General features: G+C 28.5%; 1 protein-coding gene across 2 annotated transcripts in view; it reads left to right on the plus strand.

The window, feature by feature from the left end:
• Positions 1-27743, plus strand: part of if (integrin subunit alpha inflated) — a 65683-nt gene that overhangs the window by 2716 nt on the left and 35224 nt on the right. For both annotated transcript variants that reach the window (XM_089170812.1, XM_089170813.1), the window contains exons 2-3: positions 14063-14184; positions 18835-18953. In XM_089170812.1, the coding sequence (XP_089026938.1) occupies positions 14063-14184; positions 18835-18953 (241 nt within the window). The remainder of the gene's footprint in view (positions 1-14062; positions 14185-18834; positions 18954-27743) is intronic.

A 27743-nucleotide genomic window follows, 5' to 3' on the forward strand; every position in this document is an offset into this window, starting at 1 on the left:
AGTTAGAATGAGATACTCTGTATATGACCTACCTACCCCCCTGAAATAGAATTTAATTGCATGATATTTATAATCGAAAAGCCCCTTCCTCACGAGATCCCGTCGAGTTATATCGTCGTAACGCTTTATGGTAACGGAAATACGAAATTCAATCCTCCTCGAAACACGCTTTTTCTTTTTTTCACATTTTTTTTTTTTTTTTCATAACTTATATGCATGCTTAAACACAAATACACATAGTAGGATACGTGTGTATCTACCTAAGTAAGTGCTTACCTATGTGGCTGAATCGTGTAATCGTATCCGCGATTTTCTTTTAACGAGATCATCACTGACCGGTCGCAAGAATAACGTTCAACGATGAGAGAGAGAGAGAGAGAGAGAGAGAGAGAGAGAAAGAGAGAGGGCCACTCTGATACAGGATGTTAGGTCATCATCGCTGGTACGATGATCACGTGGGTGGTTCATCGTTCTCGCATGTGTCGTTCAATTCTTAATACCTTCGTGTAATCTTTCCTGTTCGATCTGTTATTCTTACCTTTCCATTTCGAATGTGTAGGATACTTCAAACGAAGAAAGAAAGAAAGAAAGCAAGCAAGTGAAAAGAAGATACACGTGTGCTACTATTCTTCTTTCAATAATCTGACCCTACCCTTCTTATTTTTCTTAGTGACATACTTCTATTCTAAATTTCGAAGAAGTTTCAGTGGAATTGAATGATACGACCACCTCCTGTAGCTGGTCTTTCACATGCATATGTTTGCGGATACGATCTAATCTTTGGGGTACTAGCTAAGTCTTATACTACTACTCAAGCTTCTAACCTCCGATCTTTTTCTAAAGATATTATAATCATGTATTTATAAATTTATATATTTATACATATTGATGTACATATATGTATGTCTCACTTTGAAAACGTTTGACTTGTCAAGTATTATCGAATAGAAATGAAACATTTGAGATTATTCGAATATCTACGAATTTTCAAACGTCTCCTTAATACCCCCTGTGTATGTATATGTGTATGTATGTGTGTGATATGATAATTATCTCAAAATAAGAAATTTATTTCTATGAAATTATTGTACAACCGGAGGAAAAGGTGGTTTCCTTTTTGAATAAATCCTATCGAAATAGGATGAGATAAGCGACAAATTAATGATTTAGATGATTCCACAGAATCATATGACTCACCAAGCCGCAATTACTTAGATTTTATTCTTCAAAAGGAAACCCGAGGTGACGCGCGACGTTACTCTAAAAATGGAATTAACGTGTGAGATATCAATCGGAAGGTGGTGGTGGTGGTGACGTGTATTTTGTTGTCCGGTGATGATGCGTCGGTTTTTTCTTAGATTTGCTGAACAAACTCTTTTACTATATATCGTTTAACACGTTGACGCCTGTGCCGATTTTCAGTGTCTGCACTGTGGGGCGGCACTCGAATCTAAGATCTGCTTCATCTGGCGGCGCGTGATTTTTGCTTGTGGAAAAACCTGCACCAAGGTGGACCACCGGTGGTACGCGCCGCCCGATGGGACAGTCAAACGCGGGCCACCGGTGGTACAAGCCGCCCAATGAGACAGTCTAGTGTGGGCCACCGGTGGTACAAGCCGCCCAATGAGACAGTCTAGTGTGGGCCACCGGTGGTACGCGCCAGCGTTAACGTGTTAATTAAAAAGAAAGTATGACAGAGAGGAGGAGGAGGTGGGGGGAGAGGAGGGGCTGGAAGATTTATTTAATCAGTTGAGAAAACACAATGATCATTTGTTCGAATTATTAAATTGTTTCGAAATATAATCCGTCTGTCTTGTTCTTCTTCATCTTCTTCTTCTTCTTTTTGGTTCCTTTTATTGTTTACGTCAATGAGATGATATTAGAGACAATGATGGGAATGCACACATGAAAAAGAGAAGAAGAGAATATTCGTATTAATAATGCGTTCTGCTAATGAGCGAAAAGTGATTCTCCTTTGTGAGAGAGTTGACTGTTGTTAACACTTTTTTTTTAATATTTTTTTTTTTTTTTACTGATATTCTAGGAAGCATGCCTACGTTATCGCCGCTCGCTTCCATGAAGATAAGGATGCTTTACAGTTAAAATGGAGATTCCACTTTGAATTCTCTTTCTCGATGCTTTCGTCTATCTCTAGAAGCAATTATTTCTTTCTCTCTTTCTCTTTCTCTGTCTCTTTCTCTGTCTCTCTCTGTTTTTTTCTTTTTTTTTTTTTTTTGGTATCTTTCTTTCTTGATTACTAAATAATCTTATCCTGTAAACATATCGGACAGTATAAGTATCCCATTTACGACGTATACCATTATACATAAGTATTTGTATTATATATTTTCTTTTTTTTTAGATGATTTTCAATAATCATTTATAATTGGATTGTGTTCGAAAAGTAATATCGTTTTTATTTTGTAAAAATTAAGTTAATTTTTGCTTGGAAGAGTCTTAAACCTAGGCCTTTCAAGTGGGTTGAATTTGAAACAGTTGAATTTGATAAATTTAATCTCTCATTGATCTCACGTGTTGTTATTTGCCGGTTTGCATCAATTAATGTCAATATTGTGTTAGGACAAAATGAAATTACTTTTCGAACAATCCAATAGAATTATTCACAACGATCGGTATTTTTTATTCGTCAAAACAAAAAAAAAATAATAATAATAAAAGAGAAATGTAGCCTTTAACGTTTGCCGCACACTTTCCATATAGTAAACGAAGCGTAACTCCAGGAAACGAGGATTCAATTTCCTCGATGTTTCCGGTCAAAAGAATGAGAAAGGAATATGTCAAGGGAGGAACATTGACCAATTGCAAACTTGAGAGTTCTTTTTATTTTTTTTTTGGTTTCATTTATGATCGCTTTAAAAAGATATAAAATGCATTAATCTAAAATAACAGGGAATAACAGACGGTATAAGAAGAAGAAGAAAGGGTGGTGGTTGTGGTGGTAGAGTTGATGCAAAAGTAAAATAAATGAGGATCGCGTGAGGCACGTGCCTGAAACTTTGCTTATGTCATTATCCCAACGAATGAGAGAGTCAGCAAGCATCGGGCTTCTTACCTTTAGAACGCATTAACGTGAGTGATCACGCGATGCGAAAACAACTCGAATCCGCCCAACCTTCCTTCCTTCCTTCCTTTCTTCCTACCTTACGAAGTTTTTGATATATTCAATAGAATTTACGATAATAATAGATCTTTTGTTATTTTTATATTCATATCTATTATTATTGATAGACATTAATTTTTTATGTTATAAAAACATTAATTTTTTCATATATCAAACTTCAAACTTTAAACTTCACTTGCAACTATTATTTGTATTTCATTTTCAAACGAATCAAATAGAGTTCTTATTGTTTCATTTGATTAATTCCTTATTATAGAACAGGATAAGAATTTTTGTTGCTATTAAAATATAATTATTGATTGAAATTAATTTTGTATGTTATAAAAACATTAATTTTTTCATATATCAAACTTTAAACTTCAACTTCACTTGCAACTATTATTTGTATTTCATTTTAAAACGAATCAAATAGAGTTCTTATTGTTTTATTTGATTAATTCCTTATTATAGAACAGGATAAGAATTTTTGTTGCTATTAAAATATTATTATTGATAGAAATTAATTTTTTATGTTATAAAAACATTAATTTTTTCATATATCAAACTTCAAACTTTAAACTTCACTTGCAACTATTATTTGTATTTCATTTTAAAACGAATCAAATAGAGTTCTTATTGTTTTATTTGATTAATTCCTTATTATAGAACAGGATAAGAATTTTTGTTGCTATTAAAATATTATTATTGATTGAAATTAATTTTTTATGTTATAAAAACATTACTTTTTTCATATATCAAACTTCAAACTTTAAACTTCAACTTCACTTGCAACTATTATTTGTATTTCATTTTCAAACGAATCAAATAGAGTTCTTATTGTTTCATTTTATTTATTCCTTATTATAGAACAAGATGAGAATTTTTGTTATTATTAAAATATATTTTTTTTTTTTTTGAATTTTCTTTCGTTTTATTCTTTTTGTTTTTCGTGTTTCCCCATATGGATAGTTTCGTTCATTTCACGTCACACCATCGAAATGACATTGTTACTACGGGAACCTTGCCCTGACACATGTTTCTACTTCCGTGGAGAAGAACGAAGGGTCGAATCGTGCACCGGACGACCTACGTACGGAAAAGCGTTTTACGAGCATCCTACCGAAGATTTATAGTTCCTCTTAGGAAGAAAGGGATAGTGGCGTAGAGAAATGGGCGAGGAGTGTTCTATACTTTTTTTCTTCTTCTTTATTTTTTTCTTATTTTTGGTCTTTCACTGAATGCACTCTTGCAAATAGAAATACACTTTAAAAAGAAAATTATATTCAATTATTTGAAAATAAACAAGAATAGAATAGTGCATCAACGTGAAATTGTTTTTATCGATGGACGTAGAAGTACAGAAAAATGGTTTGTCTAATAATTCAATTAAATTGATCTTATTACAAAATTTCTTTATTTTAATTGAGGTACAATTATTAAAACAAAAAAAAACAAAAAATTCAAAATTTCAGTTAATATTATCGATCTCGTATTTTCTATCGACAAAAATCTTTGCAAAATGAAACGTGTTTGATTTTTCTTTTTTTCAATTGATGATGAAATTTCTACGAATATTATTGACGTTTTTATTCTCACATGAACGACAACGTCAGTTGTAACACGATCAATGATCATTTTACAGTTACCTTCTCAAATATATTCAAAAAAGTCAAATTCATGGATCCGTAAGAAAGTCATCTGGTGGTCATCTTGGATCATATAGCAAGAATAAGATCGATGTCATTTGACAAATAAAACTTGTACCTAAGAAAAAGATTTTAAACATGTTTCTTTAAAGAATATTATTAGATTGTTAAATATAAAATGTCTGATTTTGAAATGAAAGTATTCGAAATAATCAGACATTTCATACATACTTACATACATACTTGCATGGTAAATAAAAAAACAAAATTATAATATTTCCATGGTCACGTTCAGGGATGAGAACACTTACGAGATTTGATATTTGCAGCAATGAACTATCGAGTTCCTAATGCCAATTAACACTATGCCATTATATATAATTTCGCTTATCGCAGGCGGTTTAAATTTAATTATAATTAATTAATTATTATTTAATTAATAACTGGCGACGGGTGTGGTTATTAAAGTGTTAACTTTTGTTCTACAGTTTTGAATATCACAATACAGTTATTGACGCTTGCGCGATAATTTCCGAATGGCACCAACTTAAAGTTACCGACACTTATGCGATAGTTTTCGCATGGCATCAACGTGGAACCACCGGACGTCATAGTGTTAATATTAAAAAAATAATAATAATAATAATAATAATAATAATAATAATAATAATAATAATAATAATAATAATATTTCCATTTGAACCCCTTAAGGAACAATTTTGGCTCAACGTAATACAACGCTGCCCGAGTTAACTCGAGCGTGTAACTTAAGCGGTTAATCGGTAATACAAATAAAATAGAATAATAAAAATAAAAATAATAAAAATAAAAATAATAAAAAAATAATAAAAATAAAAATAAAATAGAATAATAAAAATAAAAATAATAAAAATATAATAAAAATACAAATAAAATAGAATAATAAAAATAAAAATAATAAAAATATAATAAAAATAAAAATAAAATAGAATAATAAAAATAAAAATAATAAAAATAAAAATAATAAAAATATAATAAAACTAAAAAATAAAAAATAAAAATGAAAATAATAAAAATATAATAAAAATAAAAAATAAGAAATAAAAATGAAAATAATAAAAATCGATAGAAACATTGACATATTATAAATAATATATCTATATAAATAACATTTTGTTTTGTGTTTGAATTTGTTGTGTTGTTCTTTTTTCCTATGATAAAATAGAAATGAAATTATCGAGGATAAAAAGGAAAAAAATTGTATAGTTATTCGTGGTACGTCGATTATTCTTACGATAGACATAAACATTGTATTTTATGGATGCAATACATTAACAGGATACCTGTCTTACCTATTTTGCGGTACGACAGATTGGAGACATCGATAGTGAAATTGTCAAGGAGTAGCACGCGGTGATCGTGTTACTCGCGAGCGCGAACTCGTACTGTCATGCTTTTAAAACATACGTACGATTTCTCAGAGATTCCTCTCTTCATATGTATGTATGTATGTATGTACGTATGTATGTATGTATGTCTGTATGTATATTTACGTACTAGATTTTCTTTACAGTGAAAGCCGATTTTACCGTGTGTCCCTCGTGTCCATGTGAGAAGGTACTCCTTTTAAAGTAGCAGAGACTTGAGACGCCGATATACGCCTCCGTTCACGTGTTACGTCATCGACCGATTGCGAGTTACACACCACACACGAGTCTGCATCTCCACCTTCTCTCCTCGTCTTTTCTAGTTGACCGCTTTACTCACCAAATCATTTTCTAATACACCGATAAGGAAGGTACATACCAACCTTACCAACAAACATATTATCATTAAACTTATACGTTAAACAGAATCTTATTTAACGTCGACCTAAATTCTTTCTCACATGACTATTCTTCCCCGTATATGTTTGTTGTATCGTGTGTATGTGTTTGATGATTGTTTGTATATTGGTTTGAGTACGTAAATACTTAAGTGCATACTTGTATACAGGATAAAGAACAGTTGCAACTATTGCAAAGCTGATATCGATAAGAATGTTACTTGGTATCGATTAGTTTTGTTAGTTTCTCGATCTTACCGATTTTTGTATAATATTTTTTTTTTTTATTGGATACATATATGATAATATTTATAGATTTTTATATTATTTTATATTATTATATTATTATATTATTTATTATATATTATATTTATATTATTTTATAATTATTTTGTAATATTATTTATTACAAAATATTATTATTTTATAATATATTATATTATTAATATATTATTAATATATTATATTTATATTATTTTATAATATTATATTACTAATATATTACATTTATATTATTATATTATTTATTATAGATATAAATCTATATTTATAGAATTAATAATTTATTCGATTTGTTTTATAATGAAGAAAAAAAAAATGTTTAATTTTTATTTCCATTTCAATCGTTTCTACTTCGTGTATTTCTATATATATATATATGCATTACTAATTTTCAAAGGAATCGTCCGCGAGTCTTCGGAAAATGTTATCTCGTGTAACAGTATATCGCGATAAGTTAGGCGAACTCTTAGATACCGCATGGGATATGCAAAATGCTCTTCTCGACGTTCGAGGAGACCCGACAAAATTTTCTCAGAGATAAGGTGAATACGTTATTGCATTAGGCTAAGCGTATCCGCATTAGAACTCCTTCGTGTGTACTCCTTAGAGGAGAGTAGCTAACAATAAAGTTTTACTTCTCGTATGGAGTAAGAGTAGTACACACCAACGGACCGGAAGGCGTATCTACCTGGTTTTAAATTTCCTAGCACGCACCCGGGAGCTTCATTACCATATACGCGCGTTCTTCGTAAAGAGAGAGAGAGAAAGAGATAGATAAAAAAAAAAAAAAACAGAAAAAAAGAAAAGTCACTGTAAGTTCGCTGAACTCTTGTAGTTTAATCGAAAGATTTCATTCCAAAAATCTTGTCTATTCGTACTATTATATTATTTCGTGTTTACATGATTTTTTGTTTTTTATACTAAACGAACCTTTAGAATCTTCAATTTAACACATTCACGGCCGGTATATTTTTTTTTAGTTTCTTATACTAAGCACTGGTAAAAATAATGAAATTTTGGAAAAACTATAATTCTTACATATATTCTATATATAAATATATATAAATATAAGTTTAAATTATTTCAATTTATATTTAAATATAATAAAATATAAAAAAATATATAATTATTTAAAAATATTATATCTATTATTATATATATATTGAAATAATATAATCATATATAATATTTAATTATTATATTTAAGTAAAATTAAATATATATATTTTATATATTTTATTTATATATTATATATATATATATTTACAATATTGTAATATATGTATTAGATTTATTAAAATCTATCACCCACGTTATTAAACACTCTGATCTTTTTTTAATATTCTACTATTTCTTTTTTATCATATTGAGTTACCCTACAATCATAGAAACCCATTAGTTAAATGTTTCTTATTTATTACCTTTAATGCCGACCCTAACTATTAAGAATACATCAATATATCATTATTGTCATTAAAAGACTATATTCGTATGTTGAACCTTTTATGAATAAGAAAAATATACAAATAAGGAATGAATTTTGTACGTCACAATGATTATACAAATGTAAAATCACATATTAAGTGACACCGATTATAATTCTAGCTTTTACTTTACGTAACGGAAATCACGTAATATTTTAAACGTTCTTATAGGAGAAGGGGGAAGACTTTTTTTTGTTGTTTTGTTTTTTGTTTCGTAGGAAGCGCGTGGAAATTGTCACGTTCGTTTAACCCACCACGAAAAATCAAACCGTTTAGTATTCACAAACGCGAATTACCTTTCCCCCCATTCCCCTGATTGAGAATACCTGCATGTTTCTTTGATATACCGTAGTAGTTCTCATGATACTTAACAATTATATATCATATCTTTCTTTATTTAATTAAATTGAAGTTAATATTTCAAATGACGAAAGTATAAATCAAAGAAAGTATTCGATTCAATAATTTATACAAAAGAACAATAAAATTGTACGAATGATAGAAAACAAATTACATGCAACGGGTATTTACACATTCGCGACCGCTGACGTGAATTCATTATTTTTGCCGATACTTAGTATAAGAATCGGAAGAAATATGCCGGTCGCGAATGTGTTAAATATTGAATTGAGTGCAATCTATTATAGAATCAGCCTTTCTAATAATTTATGGTAGTACTTGTAACAAGTCTAATACAATAATTGTATTGTTAATAGTTATATAACATTATAGTTAGTTATTTTAGTAACGTTATTTTATTATTAAATGTTGAATTGAGTACAACACAAATCATAGAATCAGCCTTTCTAATAATTTGTGTTAACAAAAAAATTAGATTGGAAAGTTGTCTCTTTGTGTTTTCTTTGTTTTTTTGTTGTTGTTGTTTTTTTTTTGGTCTTTTTTTTTCGAGAAAGATCAAAGCTAGAGAGATTCTAAGGGAAAACGGTGCTTCAGCATTGAGCAATTCACCAAGAATGGCATCCATGTACGACGTCGGGATGGAGCCGTCCGATTTTGCCAAATACGGGATTACAAATGCGCTTCTGTCCAGCAACCAACCCGCCATGATATAAGTCAATACAACAGACAGTTTCTCTGTGTTGGTCTCTACCATCGTGCGAATAAAAGGAACCCCGACGATATTTATTTACCAATAGGATAGACGATGTCACGATAACGTTTGATTTACACCCAAAGACAAATCGCTGTCTAATTCGCGATCTTTTAGCCTTCGTGAAAACGAGAAATATGAAAGCAAATGAATTTGATTGCAAAAATAAAAATATCATCACGAAATAGATACATGAACGCGTTTATCTCCATTTTTTTTTTTTTTTATTGAAGTGAAAACTTCTTTAGAATGGAAGTGATATGAAAAGTAAATAAACGCGGTCGGTCAGGAAACGGAGCTATGAAACGGAGCTATGAAACGGTTGCCATACTAAATAATGAGAGAAAAAGAGACAAACATAGGATTTAGACTGCGAGGGAATGAGACGGAATATAGCTATACAGTTTTTCCTATTCTCGGTCTCCTCTTTATGCTGTGCTTCATAGTTATCGCTCCTGGTTGTATATGTGTGTGTTTGAGTGCGACTGCATACTACAAAGCGTAAACACACATATTACATACGGACTTATTCGACAAGACCCTACGGAATTATAGGAAAGACCCTACGGACTTATCGGAAAGACCCTACGGAATTATCGGAAAGACCCTACGGACTTATCGGAAAGACCCTACGGACTTATCGGAAAAAACCTCACTACTTTTCGGAAAAAACCTCACAACTTTTCGGAAAAAACCTCACTACTTATCGGAAAAAATTACTAAGTTGAGTACTTACTTTCTCACTTTAAAAAATAATGATTTATTTGACGAAATAAAATGTAATCATTTTAATAAATAAAAATGAAATTTAAAAAGAAATCGCAAATTCGTATTATACAGGTGTATGTATATATATATACATATTTAAACGATTGTAAATTTGCATTATATGTACTATGGTGACCACAAGGCCAAAGTGGAATATAATAACGTCGCGAGAGGTGGACGTACGTTTATAGAACTCTCTTTAGCCTATTCAAGGATAAAACGTAAGAAGAGACATAAACACGTTCATATATGATTCACGTCATCTTTTAGTTGTTGTTGTTGTATAGCACGAGAGAAACGCGTTATATACTTTATTTGGCGATGATATTCGTGCTCAATCTGTTGTAATATAATATTTTCCAATTGGTAATTATGAATTTTGTGCAGAAGAAGAAGAAAAAATAAAAAGAAGAATGACACGTTTCTCCATCGATTTTCTAACAGTTTCGTGATTCAGCAAGTGACGTCATACTTACAAATAAAATGTCAGATCTATAAATGTATCGAGTTTACCTTCGTTCTCTTTCAGTCAGAGAAACTAGTTTTTAATCGATTTCTATTTAGAAAAAAATTTAATTCGAAATGTTTTTTTTTTTCTTTTTAATTCGATAAGTATTTTTTATTTTTTTTTTCGTCTAAATCAATAAAAGAAGAAATCTACGACTACGACCGGTTAGTTTCGTGGTATAATGTCATATATATCGATGATTGTGGTTCTTCACGAATGCAAGAAAAAAAAATAAATAAAGAAAAAAGAAAAAAAAGAAACAGAGAAAGAAAAGGAAAAAAGTATGGGAAGAAAAATGAAGTGGGCGAGAGAGAGCAAGAAGCAAGGCCTTCCTTCGTCAGGTTCGACCCACGCGTCTTATTAACGAGACGCGTGCGTGGAGTTCATTGAATATTAGCTCACAGTGATCACCTCGAATTTTTGCTACACCGGTATTCCAAACTTTATGCTATCTGCAATACAAAAAAAAAAAAAAATACAAAAAAATAGAAGCCAACTTGGAAAAAAAAAAAATTATTGCATTTCGTTTATTAGAAAAAGATTAAAACAAAATTTGTAATTGACCTGCATTTCCTTTGATAATTTTTTTTTACACGGTAAATACAAAATACAATTATTAAGTAGTTCTGAAGTTTATGCTATTTGCAATACAAAAAATTAAAATATTAAAAAAAATAAAAGCCAGCTACGAAAAAAAAAAAAAATAAAATGATTGCATTTCGTTTATTAGAAAGAGATTAAAACAAAAATTTGTAATTGACCTGCATTTCCTTTGATAATTTTTTTTTTCACACGATGAACAAAAAATAAAATCATTAGATCAGATTTTTTGTTTGTCTTCGTATTTCTTTCCCCCCTTTTTTTTTTTTTATTTTTTACCACCGTGTTGTATAGCTATTCTTTATTCAGCTGATTCTAATTTAAACGTCGTTACGAGGCACGAGCGTGCGTGCCACCACCACCACCACCACCACCACCACGACCACCATCATCATCATCGTCAAGACGCTCATTAGCGTCGCCTCATACATATTTTTTCTGTTGTATATGTTGAATTTATTGTTATCTGTCAATGCAATTTCTAAACAACTATACGCCATTGTGATTATATTTTAAAGATGCGTACGAATTACAACGAACGAGTTATGAATCGTTCTTACCGGTTACATAACTTTCTCGCATAATCGACTCTCATCATCTTCTTCTTCTTCTTCTTCTTTTTCCGTTTCTTCTTCCACGTGTTTCGCGCTCGCTTTTACAACCATAAGTACATAATATGAACGAGTGAACGAACAAACGTATGTGTGGGGGGACTACTACTCTTTTTACCTACACACATTGCATCTCTCCTAGTCGTGTGCTGCAACATATATACAGTTAAAGTATGCCAAGGTTGTTTTCGATCAGTCTAGGATATTTTCTTTGATTTTTAACGTTCCTTCCTTCCTTCGTATGTATTATGCAAATAAAAAAATAAAAGAAATATTTTCTAAGAGATAAGAAAACACACATGTTTATTTTTTATTATAGTATATATACTTGAAATTAACACATTCATTTGTATGCAATAATAATATACACAAGTTCAAATATGTATATACTATAATAAACAATAAATATATATAGTATATATTATATAAATATATAGTATAATATAGAGTATATATAGATTAATAAATATATGTATAAATATAGTAATAAATATATAGTATATAGTATGTATATATTTATTTTTTATTATAGTATATATATTTGAACTTGTATGTATTATTATTACATACAAATGAATGTGTTAATTTTATTAAATAAATTATAAGTTAAATGAACCTATTTAGATATCTTATTCTTATATATATATATATTTATGTAGGCATGTATCAATGATAAAAATATCACGATATTAGTTCGAGGTCGTTTGGAAAAGCACAACGGGAATGTTTAGAATGATTAGAACATATAAATCTAGGTTAATGCATTAGTTAGTTCGCATTGATTTTCATGACATGAAATGACTTATTGAATCATCGTTCTTGAAACAAAAACAAAAAATCATTTCAAATGACATAGTACCTATCGATTTAAGAACAATATTAATTATAATAAAGCTGATTTATATTGCTGTATAATCTTTGCATATAGTTTTGTCTGACACACCCTAATCGAATAATTACACGATCGATTATCTTATCTAATATCTTCCTTGGTATTATTAACATCAAAAAAAAAAAAGGGTGTGGGGAAGAAAACAAAAAGTCTCAGTTCTTTTTTTTTCTTTTTTTTTTTTTTGAACGGCTGCAAATTTGCCTCCGTTCGAATTTTTCGAAGGGCCAACCAACCCGCGAGAAATAAATTACACCTCGACTTCCTTTCTATCCTATATACTGTCGGCTAACGACCGCTTTCAACGTCGATTCGTGTCCATTAGGAAAAACGTCATGTCGATGATCCCTCAGTCAATAAAGATAATGGCCAATTTGGCACGTCGTGTCGACGACCGATGCTGTCGTCATTAACATAATTGAAGGTGTCACGAGATTCCTTATTTTCCTATTTTAATTCGTTCATTTTTCTTTTGTTTCATTTTTCTGTTTTTTTTTTTTTTTTTTTTATTCATTTAATATATCTATGAAATTATATTTCTTCATTTTATTTTAAAAAGAATTTTTTTTTTATATATTATTCAATACTTTTGTAATAATAATTCTATTTATTTGGTTGACTTATTAAATTTTTATATTTGAATTATATTAATTTGAATTATATATATATATATATATTTAAAACAAATCTTTTTATCAGTATTTTGTAAAGTACATTTCTATAATGTTAAACTTAACGTTAAATATACAAATGTATATAAAATATTAATATTAAATATTAATTTTAATATATATAATATTAATATTATATAATTATATATTAATTTATATATTATAATTTAAAAATATTAATATTACATAATTACATATATTAATTTAAATATTATAATTTTAAAATATTAATATTATATAATTATATATTAATTTATATATTATAATTTAAAAAAATATTACTATTATATATTAATATTAAATAATAATTTGTCAATATTTTAAATAGATGATCAGAATTATATCAAAGTTGCCTTACAGTTCGTATCCATATTTTATCATACTAATCACTAAATAAAAATATAAAAAAATATCTTTAAATACAAACCCAATTAATAACAACCCCCATAATTAAAATCTAATACAATATATACACATTAAAAAATTGAAAAAAAAATACATTAAAAAATGTTGTCAGTAATTTATCGAAATAATGATACTAGAAATAATTATTTAATTATTTTTCAGGGCTATTGTAGGAGCACCGGAGGCCGATACATCGCAAACGGGTATCTACAGGGGTGGCGCGGTTTACAAATGTGACATTGCGACCGACAACAGATGCGACATGATACACTTCGACGATAAAGGTAAATATCATTGACGACAGTAACGTAGGTAAGACTTGCAATCATGTCCAATATCTCGTGTCACTCGCGAAATTTTATCGTTGATCATTCTCGAAAGAAAATCGATACTAAAGCTCATGTCGAGATGGCAAATTGTTGATTCTGGATCGACGATCGAGAATCGATCGCGACAGGACCGGTTTTGATTTAATTTCTTCGTAAGATTCGTATGTATTTATACACATACATACATATAATAATAATAATAATAATAATAATAATGATACATAAGTATGTATATACAACGTGTTATCTTCTTTCTTATGCTATGTGCACCTTTAAAATTGTTACATTGAAAACCGACGACGACACAACCGGTGAAGACGAACAATAGAATTGTCTGTAATTCAAGTAGCGATACTTGTAAAGTTGCTAACTAAGTCTTCCCGTCTCTGACGTGTCTCAAGACTTAATTCGATACCTTTTTCCTTTGGTATTTTATTTTTCTATATCTTTTGTTTCTTTTATTTCAACTCTTCCAGAGAAAGAGAGAGGGAGAGAGAGAGATAGAGAGAGAGAGTACACTTGTCTGATGATACTTGGGAGAAGATGCATTCTTGTAGGTGTACGCTAATAAGACTCCTCCCCTTATATACCCTCTGTAGTAGTTTCTATTTACATGTTCGCAGTCGGTGACCCACATTTTCATTTGCTTGAGTTTCAATAGTAGCTTCGTAAATCTCGAAAGAGAGAAGAAAGACGGTGAAATAACCAGAACACTGACTATAGTACATTCTATTCTTAGAAGACTCCACCTACCCTTCGTTGAACCTTTCATTTTTCGAAGAGTTTACACGCTTCAGATATAATCTCACAGTTTCATTTGAACATTCCGAATAATCAATCATATCAATCATTTCTAACGATTGATCGATCGTTAAAATGAAAATCAATTTTCAATGGAATGAATCCTTATTTGTTAGCTAGTTAGTTTGATTTTTCTTGTTGTTGTTGTTGTTGTTGTTGTTGAAAGAAGATAAATAAAGAAACGTTTGAACGTTGAATTTAATCTGATGCTTGGCAATGAACACGGTATTATAGTTCGATGTAAATTAGAGGGAATCAAGTACGGTGCGAATTAGATGTATGTAAGTACGCTTGCACACCTCGTAACGAGCGTATCTCTCTATGATCAGCAGGCCATAAACTCGGTACGATAATCTCGGCCATAATTTGCTGGCGCGAAAGTAATCGACCGAGGCTCGAGAAAATCCCTCGGCCCCGTCGTTCTTCTACCTGCTGTGCTCCTGCTCGTTTCAACGATTTCGAGTTATCTCGAACATTGCACAGAACAAAGCACGAAAACGATCGGATTATCTTTTCTCGGGACATGCGATTTACCGTAACGTTTCGACAATTCTACAAGAACCACCCATTTTTTTTTTATTTTTCTTGAATAAGATGTTCTTTATATTTTTGTTGTTGTTGTTGTTGTTGTTGTTAAGGGTAGAGAGATTTGTCAAATTTGTATTTTAATATTTTTTATTTCTATTATTTTATATATTATTAAATTATCTTTATTATATTATTATATAATTATACTTTTTTTTGTATTTGTATTTTAATATTTTTTTTATGTTTGTATTTAATATTTTATATATTTCAATATATATTATATTTATATTTGTATTTTAATATTTTATATATTTCAATATATATTATATTTATATTTGTATTTAATATTTTATGTATTTATATTTATATTATATTTATATTTTACTATTTTATATATTTAAATTTATATACAAATATTTAGAGCCTATAATAATTTTAAAAAGTAAAAAAAAATACATGAAAATAACTAAACAAATTTATTACATTTAATTTATTGCATTAAAAAATACTCTGACATAAACAGTTAATTAGTCTCGTTTAATCTTCAATTTTTTAATTCAATGAATTGTGACAACTTTAACATTTGAATTTTATTTAAAACTTAATAAAATTGTTAACAAGCATAACCGTATGTGTAGAAGGTTCAAACGATCTTAAAAATAGTCAAATATTATTCTACTAGTCCGACTTTGTGGTGCCGTCGAAACGTCAGTTACAAACAAGATGCGTACTCAAAAATAGATTTGCGAATATATGTGTGTGCATAAAAGATGATGACGATATGACCTAATGAATGCAAACGAGCAATACGTGACCCCTATAAATACAGATAACGTAATATTGAATGCATAGACAAGATCATCGAATGAGTTCTGATACGAATTTGAAATACGAACTAATGTTATCTCATTGAAATTAGATCAATGTGTGAAGATTATTTCAAAAGATTTCTATTCAAATTTAACGAACAACATGACAAATTGAACAATAGATTTTTTTTTATTTGTATGTCACCTTTTTCTATACTTTAAATTATTCAACATAAAAAATATGTGTTCGTAGAATTACTAAAAAAAAAAAAAAAATGAAACTTTTAGGACGACCTAATATAATAAATAATTAATTAATTATTTAAATATTTAAAAAATTTATTTAAGTATTATATATATATATATATATATATAATTAATATAATATTAATATAATATTATAAATTAATATAATATTATATTATATATATATTTATAATAAAATATAATATTATATTAATTATATATATATATATATATATATATATATATAATTTATAATTTATAATTAATATATTATATTTATATTAATATAAATTATAATATAAATATTATATTATTATTATATTAATATATATATATATAAAATATAAATTGGTATTTTTGCAAGTTTATTTCATATTATGTTGAGAAATATAATAATTATATCGGTGTTAGATAGTTAGATAGATAAGAATAAAGAAGAAATTGGAAGACGTGATTCTTGTCGATCATGATCGAGATCGAACCATCGATCCTTATTCGAATTGATCTGGTCGATCCACCTGCGAGTTCCAACGCGTCCAAGTGCCAAACGATCTTCCCGATCACGAGGATTGTATCTATCTTTCTGATTCAGTGTGCGTACGAGGAAGTGATCTTACGAGTAAAGTATTCCTCGAGGTCACTTACTCTCTCTCTCTCTCTCTCTCTCTCATTCTCTCTGTTTGAGTAAACCTAACTCAATGTTCCTATGTATCGTGACGATTGTGTGTACTAAGAATGATTTTCTCAAAGAAGAAGAAAAAGAAGAAGAACTTTTGTAAAAGAGGACCCAACAACAACAACAGGGCTTTTAAGTAAACTCATCTCATCTCTTTTATAGTGAGTTTTATCACAAGTTGTACACGAACTTTCTCTCTCTCTCTTTCTCTCTCTGTCTGTTTCTCTCTCTCTGGGTAACCTTACAACCAAGATACCAAGAATCCGTACTTCGCGACAAAAAGTTGACCCTTCCTAATACAGAAAACCGTAAGAGACGAGCCCTTAAGGAACGCCCTGCTACCTATCTAAGAAGTTTGACACTTCTTTGTCAGATACCACCTGGTGGAAGGGACCTTCCTGCGAAGGTCACTACAATCCTATCCTTGGCTAATTGATCTTTCATTCGACGAATGTTTTACATTACAAATGCAATCAGAAATGTATCAAATCAATTATTATCCTTAAAAATATTTTATTAATTATTTATATTAAATTATGTAATATATTAAATATTAATTATATTATATATAATTATATTTATATATATATATATATATATTAAATTTATATAAATTTATTTTATTAAATATTATATTTTTTTTTTAAATATAATTAAATAAAAATTATTAATTATATTTAAATATAATTTAATTATAATATTATAATTTATATTTAATAATTATATTATAGTACATTTTTAATATTATAATATATAATAAAATTATAATATATTATATAATAAAATAAATAATATTATATAATTTTGTTTTCATCATCGTCATTAATGTTAACGTTAATATTATGAATAAGTTAATTAATTAATTATGACACAATTGATAGATATTAATATATATTATTATTAATTAAGGAAACATTTAAGAAAAATGATGAAATAACTGTGTTAAATTAAATGAAAAGGATCGATCAATCATTTATTATTTCACCTTGATATCATGAGTTACTCTCGTACGTCGATATCTGGTCACGCGAGTATTGTAGCCGGTAGAGCTGGAAGACTTGACAACTTCCCTTTAAGGACCAATTGCGACCGATGTGACGGCTAACGGCTTCGCATGGTCGTAAGAATCAAAAAAGATACGTCAGGTGTGTCTTTAAGCTTCAAAGCAACAACCTATTCGCGTATATGCAATATTTACTGAGAATCTTATAAACCCCAAACACCTTTCTTTAACACATTTCTTGGAAATTAGAAACCCCCTCACGCGAAAAATGAATCATTCTAATCGATAATATCATCTCGCGTGTTTCTCGTTAATTAAACGTCACTAAAGTTGTCTTACTATTATCAAGGTATTATCAGGTGCAAAATTCATACTTTTCGTTTCACCTTTTGTTCTATCTTACACACACACAATTCATTTTCTTGATAATAAAATAACTTTCACATGTGTGCATTAATATTACAAATTTGTATAAAATTTCAACTAATGACGTAACTTTCTCTCTTATCTTGTTTTTTTCTTTTTTCGTTTTTTTTTTTTAGGAAACAACCACGTTAGAGTTCCCTCGGAACCTGATGGTCTGAATCAGATCGATAACAAAACGCTTCAGTGGTTTGGTGCTACGGTTTCTGCTTCTAATATTGACGGAGGTCCGATTATGGTGAGAATAATTTTATAATACTCTTTACTTTTTCAAATATCCGAGAAATGAAATTTTATAATTGAAAGTAGGAAACTTTTTTTTCTCAAGAAAGTCTGTTACTTTAAATTAAATTATAAAATATAATTTATATAAATATAAGAATATAGAAAATATTTCGTGGAATTTAATATACAATCTTTTAGTTTCATTTACTTTTTTTTTTTTTTTTTTTTTTTTAAAGCATCTGTCAAATTATTTTATACTTCTATTTATTTCAGTCAGTTTCATGTAAAATAAATAATCCATATAATATACATAATTATTGGATAAAATATAAATTATAAATTATAAATAATAAATAATATAAGGATAAATATATATATATATATAATAATAATATATAATAATAATAATAAATATATAAAAAATAAATATATAAAAAATAAATAAATAAAAAATAAATATATATATAATATAAATTATAAATAATAAATAATAAATAATAAATAATATAAGAATTAAATAATATTATATAATCCATATATAAATTAAAATATTATTTTAATGTATATAAATAATACGTTGTCGATATTTTGAATGAAATAATGAATATTTTTAAATAATAGTTGAAATGCATTAAGATTGCAAATTGAGTTGACTTTATTTGATGTGTTAATTTGAAATATTATTGACAAAATAAATATTTCAAATATACCGACTCAATAAAATGGAAGACTTAATTTAAAAGAAATATTTATTATTGATTAGACAGGATGTTAAGTACATAAAACGATGTTGTTATTATATAACTTTGTTAAACGAAAATAATTCGACGACGTATATAAAACGATACATAAACGGCGTTGCAAGTATCCAGACTTTGTGCGACGGAAGCTAAGCTTTCTCGCAAGGACAAGGAAAAATAAACTTGGAAGAATCCGGCCTTATTTCTGGCTTCTCAGGAAAACTCCTTACAGGGAATCGCAGTTGTTGAAAGAGGGAAGAAAAAGAGTAAGAAAGAAAAATACAAGAAAGAATGAAAGACTGAGAAAGAGAGAGAGAGAGAGAGAGAGAGAGAGAGAGAAGAGATCGGTGAAAAGGAACACGTGCGAGTTATTCGCATGTGAGTTGAATAATCATAAATATTTATTTTCTCTTACTAGGATAAAGTTATCGTACCCATGATTCTCTCTCTCTCTCTCTCTCTCTCTCTCTCTCTTTCTCTACGTTTAGAGAAAATTTCGCAACCCTAGACGATTCTCAAAGATGAAAAATTCAACTTTACGCAAGAAATAGGAGTTTAAACTTTGCTTCTCGGTAGTTCAACTAACATTTCTATTTCTAGAATCGAAAATAATCAAAAGCCCAGAGAAAGAGAGAGTGAGTGAGAGAGAGAGAGAGAGAGAGAGAGAGAGAGTCACGTTAATGTTGATACTTTCTAAACAAAACTTTGCTAGAAATGATGACAAAATTATGAATCTTGTAAATTGATCCCGTCCATTGGTGAAATTTTGAAAATTACTTTGAAATAAAATCACAATGAACTCTAATTAAATTTCGTCTTAGTTTTAAATGACGTATCAGAACGTCATATGTATCTTTACCCAAACAAATGTATGACGTACTGATACGTCAAATGTAGCCAAAGGGTTTAATCGTACAAAATTCAAACAAAACTCAACAAGCCACGTGTTTTTTTTTTTTTTTCAATCTTTTTATATATTCGTGTTTATATTTCTCTTGAGAATTAGATAGATAGATAGATAGATAGATAGATAGATAGATAGATAGTATTGCGAAAAGTAATTTTCTAGCTTAAAAAGATTTGTACACTTCTCGGAGTCACGTATCAAACCAACCAACCAACCAACCAACCATCCATCCATCCATCCATTTATTCGTAGACGGTACTATGGCGGTCTGTCTGATGTGTACACCACAACCCTTTAATTCACTTTGATGCATTTTCTCGGCAAAACTTTACATGTACACACACATTATACGTAATTCTCGTAATCCGTGTTGAACTTCTCTTCCTCCCCTCCTTTGAGTACCCTCCCCCCTCCCTCCCATGAGTGTTGGTATGAGTATAGTTGTGAGTGTTTTTGGAGCCCAAAAAATGATACGAAAAATCTCATAAATCTGTGAGTGCAACAGCGGAACGTGTTACATGCGTGTGCCCTTAAAATTTCTTCGAAAGTTTCTCACTGATATAAAGTGAGCGCTTATAAACGGCCTTTGAGTTTTGGACGGCACGATAATTACTTCCATAACGGGGGTTACAACGAGTGATACGTCTCGTTCTTCTTTCTCAATTTTGTTTGTCTTTTCTACTTGAAGAAAAATCGACCAACTGTTTTGACGAATTTCAAGAACATACACACACACACACACATACACACAGACCCAAGGTGATAATTAAATAAACTTGAACGAGTCCTGTTTTCGAGGAAATTCTCTTTTTTTTTTTTTTTTTTCGAAAATAATTATATTGAGATAATATTTATTATACCATGACTAATATTGTATATTGATTTATTTTAACAGACGTTTAGATAAGATGAAATATACAAAGAGAAAGAGATAAGAGAATGTTAAATACGACAATTATCGTTTTGTATTCTTGTCATTTTGTATGCACAGAAAAACGTGTCATCCTTTTGACATTCTGAAATGTCATTTTTTACTGTATTATAAAATAATATGTAATAATATAAAATATTATATATAAATTATTATATATTAAAATATAAATATTTTATATATACATATATATATATTTATATATATATATATTATATTTTTTATATTTTTATATTTTTATTATTATATATTTATATTTATTTATTATTTTTTATTATTATATATTTATAATATATATTTATATTTTTTATTATTATATATTTTATATATATATATATATATAGTTATAATATTAATATATAAATATAATAAAATAATATAATATTAATATATAAATATAATAAAATAATATAATATAAATATATAAATATAATAATATAATATATAAATATAGTTATAATTATATTTATAATTATACATAAATATATATTTTAAATTTTAAATTATATAATTATATATATTAAATTTTGAATTATATAAATATATATTTTAAATTTTAAGTTATATAAATATATATTTAAAATTTGAAATTATATAATAGAATAATAGAATTTTGTTTGAAAAAAGTGATGGGTTAAAATTCGAAAATTGAGAAAGTTTAACATCGTTTGATCAATTTCAAGGATGAAAAAGAGAATTTTGTTAAATAATTCATAGATCGTCTTTTATATATAGTTCGGACAAAAAACGTTAATCCATGGCACGTGGTAAAATAAATTTTTGAAAGTATACAATCTACGGAAAGAACGGACGTTTCTTTTAAAGATCGGAAGTACAATAAGCACGCGAGTAGCATAATCGATATCATGTTTGTGTGTGTATGTGTGTGTGTGTGTGTGTATGTGTCACAAACCTTTTGAGAGATACACACGTACGATTGAAGCACGTTAAAACAATAAATATACCCTTAACGTCCACACAATATTCTTGTCACGGACTACGTGATGACGTTCATCGATGGTGTACTCCATGCAACTAATCGAAAATCGTTATCCTATGCATTGGCAAATCCTACATAACTTGATTTGTTGTTTTCTCTTTCGAGAAAATAATAATAGTTAGTGTCTTTTTCAAAGAACAAAGCCCATTACAAAGAGGAAATACTATAGTGACGATTTGATTCATGATTCGATATGTTCTATGATCAAATGTAATCAAATTCATGAAATTCCATGTGGGTTTTGATCGATTATTCAAAATCGTGATCAGAAAAGAAATTTTTTTTAATATAATTTAAGGGTTGTTATATTTATTGGATCAATATTTTTAATATTTATTATTTACATTAAAAAGAAATATATATATACTCACATATACTATTCATTTAATTTGACAAGATATGAAAGTTACCTAAAAATAAAAATATGTTATTTAAATAATTATTAAATTAATTTATTATTTATATATATATACATATTTTATAATTTATTAGTATTTATTATAATACTAAACAATTTTGTTGCAAATTTAATTATATAATAAAATTATATTATAATAAATTATTATATTTATATAATAAATTATATATTATATTTATAAAATAAAATTTTATTAGAAAATTTATATATAAAAATTTTTTAATATAATTATAATTTATATAATTATTATATTTATAATTATATATTTATATAATATTATAATTATATATATATATATAAGGGGGTTATATATAAATAGGTATATATAAATATAGGTAATATAAATAATAGGGTTAATAAAAATATACTGGTGTCAAATAAATATTATAGAATTTTAATTGAAAATAAAACGATTAAAATATTTCCGATGAAATTTGTTTTTGTTTTTTCTTTTTTTTTTTTTTTTTTCGTTAAAACAAACTTTAAAAGAAAATAAAAAATTGCATGAACGGAACAGAAAACGCAATATAGGTAATCAAGAAGAATTGTCTTTTGTACCGTTTCTTTCCGTAATGACTGATTTCAAAGTGAACTTAGCCTTGTACTACCTTCTTCCTTGTTTTCATCTTATTCTTCATTTTTCTTCTTCTTCTTCTTCTTCTCATTCTTCTTCTTCTTCTTCTTCCTCGAACATACAACGTGCGTTTCGCACCGTGTGCATCGTACAAACACGAACAACGACAAAGACAAGAGTCAAAGCTAAAGCTAGAGCTAGCTACCACGATAATTACCTTCTATTAATTGCTTCCGAGAGAAAGGTCGCGTTTAAAAGGGCAAACGACTTGACGAAGGAGACTCGACAGAAAACAGCTTCCGAGTACGTTCGTTCGAATACTCATTCGTACGTAACAACTTCTGCTCCGTTGTCTTTTTATTTGAACGAAAATACAAAAAAGTATTTTCGGATGGTGATCTCTTACTTCCCCCCCCCTCCCCCTCGCCCCTTCGCCCCCTCGCCCCACCAGTGTTGTTTATAAAACTATTTCTAATAATACTTTAAACCCCCGTATTCAAAAAAAAGAACGTTTTGTAATAGTAAACTTTCTCTCTGTGTGTTAAGGAACTTGTAAATCATGTGTCACTCTTTTAGGGGTTTCTTCTTTTTTCCTTTTCTTTTTTTGAAGTTCGATTTAATGTTAGCACGTTTAGTTACGAGATTTACGACGAGTAAGACCAATGTAATAAGTTTTAATTAGCAATCGGATTCAAAGGTTGGAAGGTGTCCAATATTTCTGTCATAAGTTATAATAATAATACAAAGTTTGTTAATTATACAACTGTATAAGAATTATAATTACAGAATTATTTGACACGTGATATTTTAATACAAAGTTATGCAATTGTAAAGATATCTTATAACACTGAATAAAATAATTCTAAAATCGTGAATCTTTAGAACGAAACAAAGTTTTTTAAATTATACAGTCACAGAATGATATTACGTGTAATATTTTAATACACATTTGTTTAGTATACAATTGTAAAGATATCTATAACACCGAATATAAAATAATTTGAGAGTCGTGAATCCAAACGATTTAGAAAGACGTAAATTTGGGAGGAAAAAGGAAAGATAAAAGCAAAAAAAAAAAGAAAAAGAAAAATAAAAAAGAATGAAAAATGAAGTAAAAAAGAAATAGCCGGGGGGATATCAAAGCGAAGGACAATCGTTTGACCTCAACGACCCGGCTTGAAAGCAGAGCCTTGTACGAAATCCTCGAGACTTTACTTCTTTTTACTTCTACTTCTTCTTCTTCTGTCTACCATTGGTCTCCTCCTCCCTTTCCCTTGCATCAGGCATCGTACAGTCTCTCCCTTTTCGTAGTGACTTTCTCCCGTTTTGGGAATTCGCATGCGAAAGGACCCATTGGGTTTGCGTGAACGCTCCTCCCCTGGAGGAGAGGAGAGGAGAGAAGAGGAGAAGAGTTAACACAGGATCGATAGGATTCGAGATTGTCGTTTGTCGGCAGCCACCACCAACCACTCTCTTCGTGAGAATGGAAATGCCATTGTAGAATCTACTCGACAGGACAATGTTCTGTTCTTCAGTAGAAGTCACCCCATTGGCGTTAAATCTTCAAAAGGACATATATTTTTGTAAAATCTCAAAATAGCCAGCTATGGGTTTATGTTGTTGGTTGTGTTGTATGTTTTCGATTGGGATCTCTTTCGTTGTTTATTTTTTTATTTTTTTTTATTTTTTTTTTTTTAACAAAAATTCATTCAATATTGCATTCTCGAATTTGGAAATTAAGTTTTTCAACAAAAAACTTAAATAATGTTATAATTAATACTATAATATATTAGTTAAATAACAGTGCTATTATATTCTACTTCTTCATAATAATGTTAATAGTATAGATTATGAAAAATCAATTTTACAAGAAACAATTAAAAATATTTGATATTATAATATTGGGTTGGAAAGAAAGTAATTTTGGTAGTAAGTAAATATATATATATATATATATATAAATATAATATTACAATATTAAATTATATTATATATAATATAATATTAATATTAATATATAATTTATAATTTATAATTATATATATAATATTATTTAATATTATATATATTTTTTTATTTATTAATTCTATTATATTTATATATTTATTTATTATTAATATTGTATAATTTAATATATATAATATATATGTATAATTATATATATATATATATATATAAAGAAAACCGAAATTACTTTCTTGCCAACCCAATAGTATATACTCAGTTTTCATAAACTATACTAGTTACATTTCACAACTAACCATGCTAACACATATTCATTAGAAACCAATACAAAATTATCCTCTAACTGTACCCAACTATAAAAAAAAAAAAAAATAAAACTTCATTTTAAAGTTCGATCTTCTGATAGTATAAATAGAGATAGTACATGTACCCCCATCTTTAGATTTAGTCTTAAAGAAAGTAACTCATCTCTAGTCTGGAACTTGTCTCGCTAGGTGCTTGGTCCTAGAAAGAGGATGATAAAAGAAGAAGAAGAAGATGAAGAAGAAAAAGGAAAGGATCGGATAATCCGACGGTCAGACAATACGCATTCCAGTCTTGTGTTTTGTCGAGGGGACAAATTGCGACGCCCGTTAAACGATCCCTTTTTGCTTCGCGGTAGCCTTTCGTGGCCTCCTCCTCCGAGATGGTTCGTTCCTCAAGAACGAACCACTCTTTTGCCCTTTCTCTCTTTCTCTCTCTCTCTCTGAAGTCTTCTTAGCGGCGTTAGCTCTGTCACAGGGAACAAGGAAATGCAACCTTAATACGATAAAACACCATGAAATTTGTTCATACTTGTAATCCACAATAAATTTCAATTAATCAACAAATTGATAAGAAAAATATTTACATTAATTTATCAATTTATAAAATTGTCCGATTCATCATTTAGTATTTACACGTGTAAATTTTACAAAGAAAGTCCTTTTTTTTTTTTTTTTTTTAAACTATTAACCGTATAAAATGTAGCAGTAACAAATTGCAAGATTCAGGAATGACAAATGGTTTAAGTTGTTGGTTTTTTTTTATTTTTTTTTTTTGTCTTTTTGGGTGACTGTTGCAAGCTCCCTAACCTTCCTCTCATAAACTCTTCTTCTTCTTCTTCTTCTTCTCTCTCTCTTTTTTTTTGTCTCTTGCTATTATGCACGTCCACGACCACAAGAATCATATGTTCGTATTCGTACGATGTATAAATAATGTTGTGACTCAGTATATAAGAGGTGAGTCAACCTCGAAACTAAAACAACTCCTTAGACTCCACCTTTATGACGTAAATATCCTACTCTGTAACTACTCTGTTATTCTGTCACTCGAGAACTATACTACTATACTTATTATAATTCTTCTTAACCTTTTATTATATCTTTTCTATCTTTTTCTATTCATTTTTCTTGTCTAAAATCTCATCTGTTGTTACTTACGTTGATAGGGAATAATAAAACAAACATTTAACAATGATATACACCTGGAGTCATATTAAGAAAAGTCACTTTTCACTTTTTAAAAAAATATTTTTACCTCGTTGGATAATAATCGTAAGAAATGTTTCTTTTTACAAAATATATATTCGAGTTCATTTTCCATGTGAAATGTTGTAAATTCGTCGTTGATTACAATTCACAAGATAAAAAGGGTTGATGATTTGATATTTGATTTGTGTATGTGTGTGTTAAATAAAATGACTCGAGGTGTTCGTACGTATAATCAAAAACGAAGAGATCGACGTTTTACGAGCTCAGTATTACGAGCCATTTCGTTTGTCACTTAATAAAATAGAAAAAACAATGTCAAAGTTCAATGTGTCTCTATTTTATGGGATAGGGTAAAGTTACACAGTTCCTTTTTTTTTTGTTTTGTTTTGTTTTTCTTTCTCCCCATATACATTTTGGTTATTTTTGAACAGTGTTAAATATACTATCGTCTTATATTCTTTATTATTATATTTTATTTAAATAATCACTATATATCATGGGTCATTTAGTGTGTCAGTTATAAAAAAAAATAGAAAAAAAAGTCTAGTGAGAATTCAATGTTTGTTTATTCTATGAGATTAAGAATAAATTTCTTTTTATTTTTTTTGGTTTGTTTCTTTTTTCACCCCATATCTTTTGATTACTTTCACACACACATTAGAGTTGTTTATACTTTATTATATTTGTCTGAAATTGTTCAAAAAAAAATGACACTACAACAAATAGGTTCGTAGTCATCACTAGGAGGGATTATGAT

This window comes from Polistes dominula, unplaced genomic scaffold, assembly GCF_049000335.1.
Source record: "Polistes dominula isolate Pdom_NZ unplaced genomic scaffold, Pdom_raw_medaka contig_79, whole genome shotgun sequence".
Classification (NCBI taxonomy): Eukaryota; Metazoa; Arthropoda; class Insecta; order Hymenoptera; family Vespidae; genus Polistes; species Polistes dominula.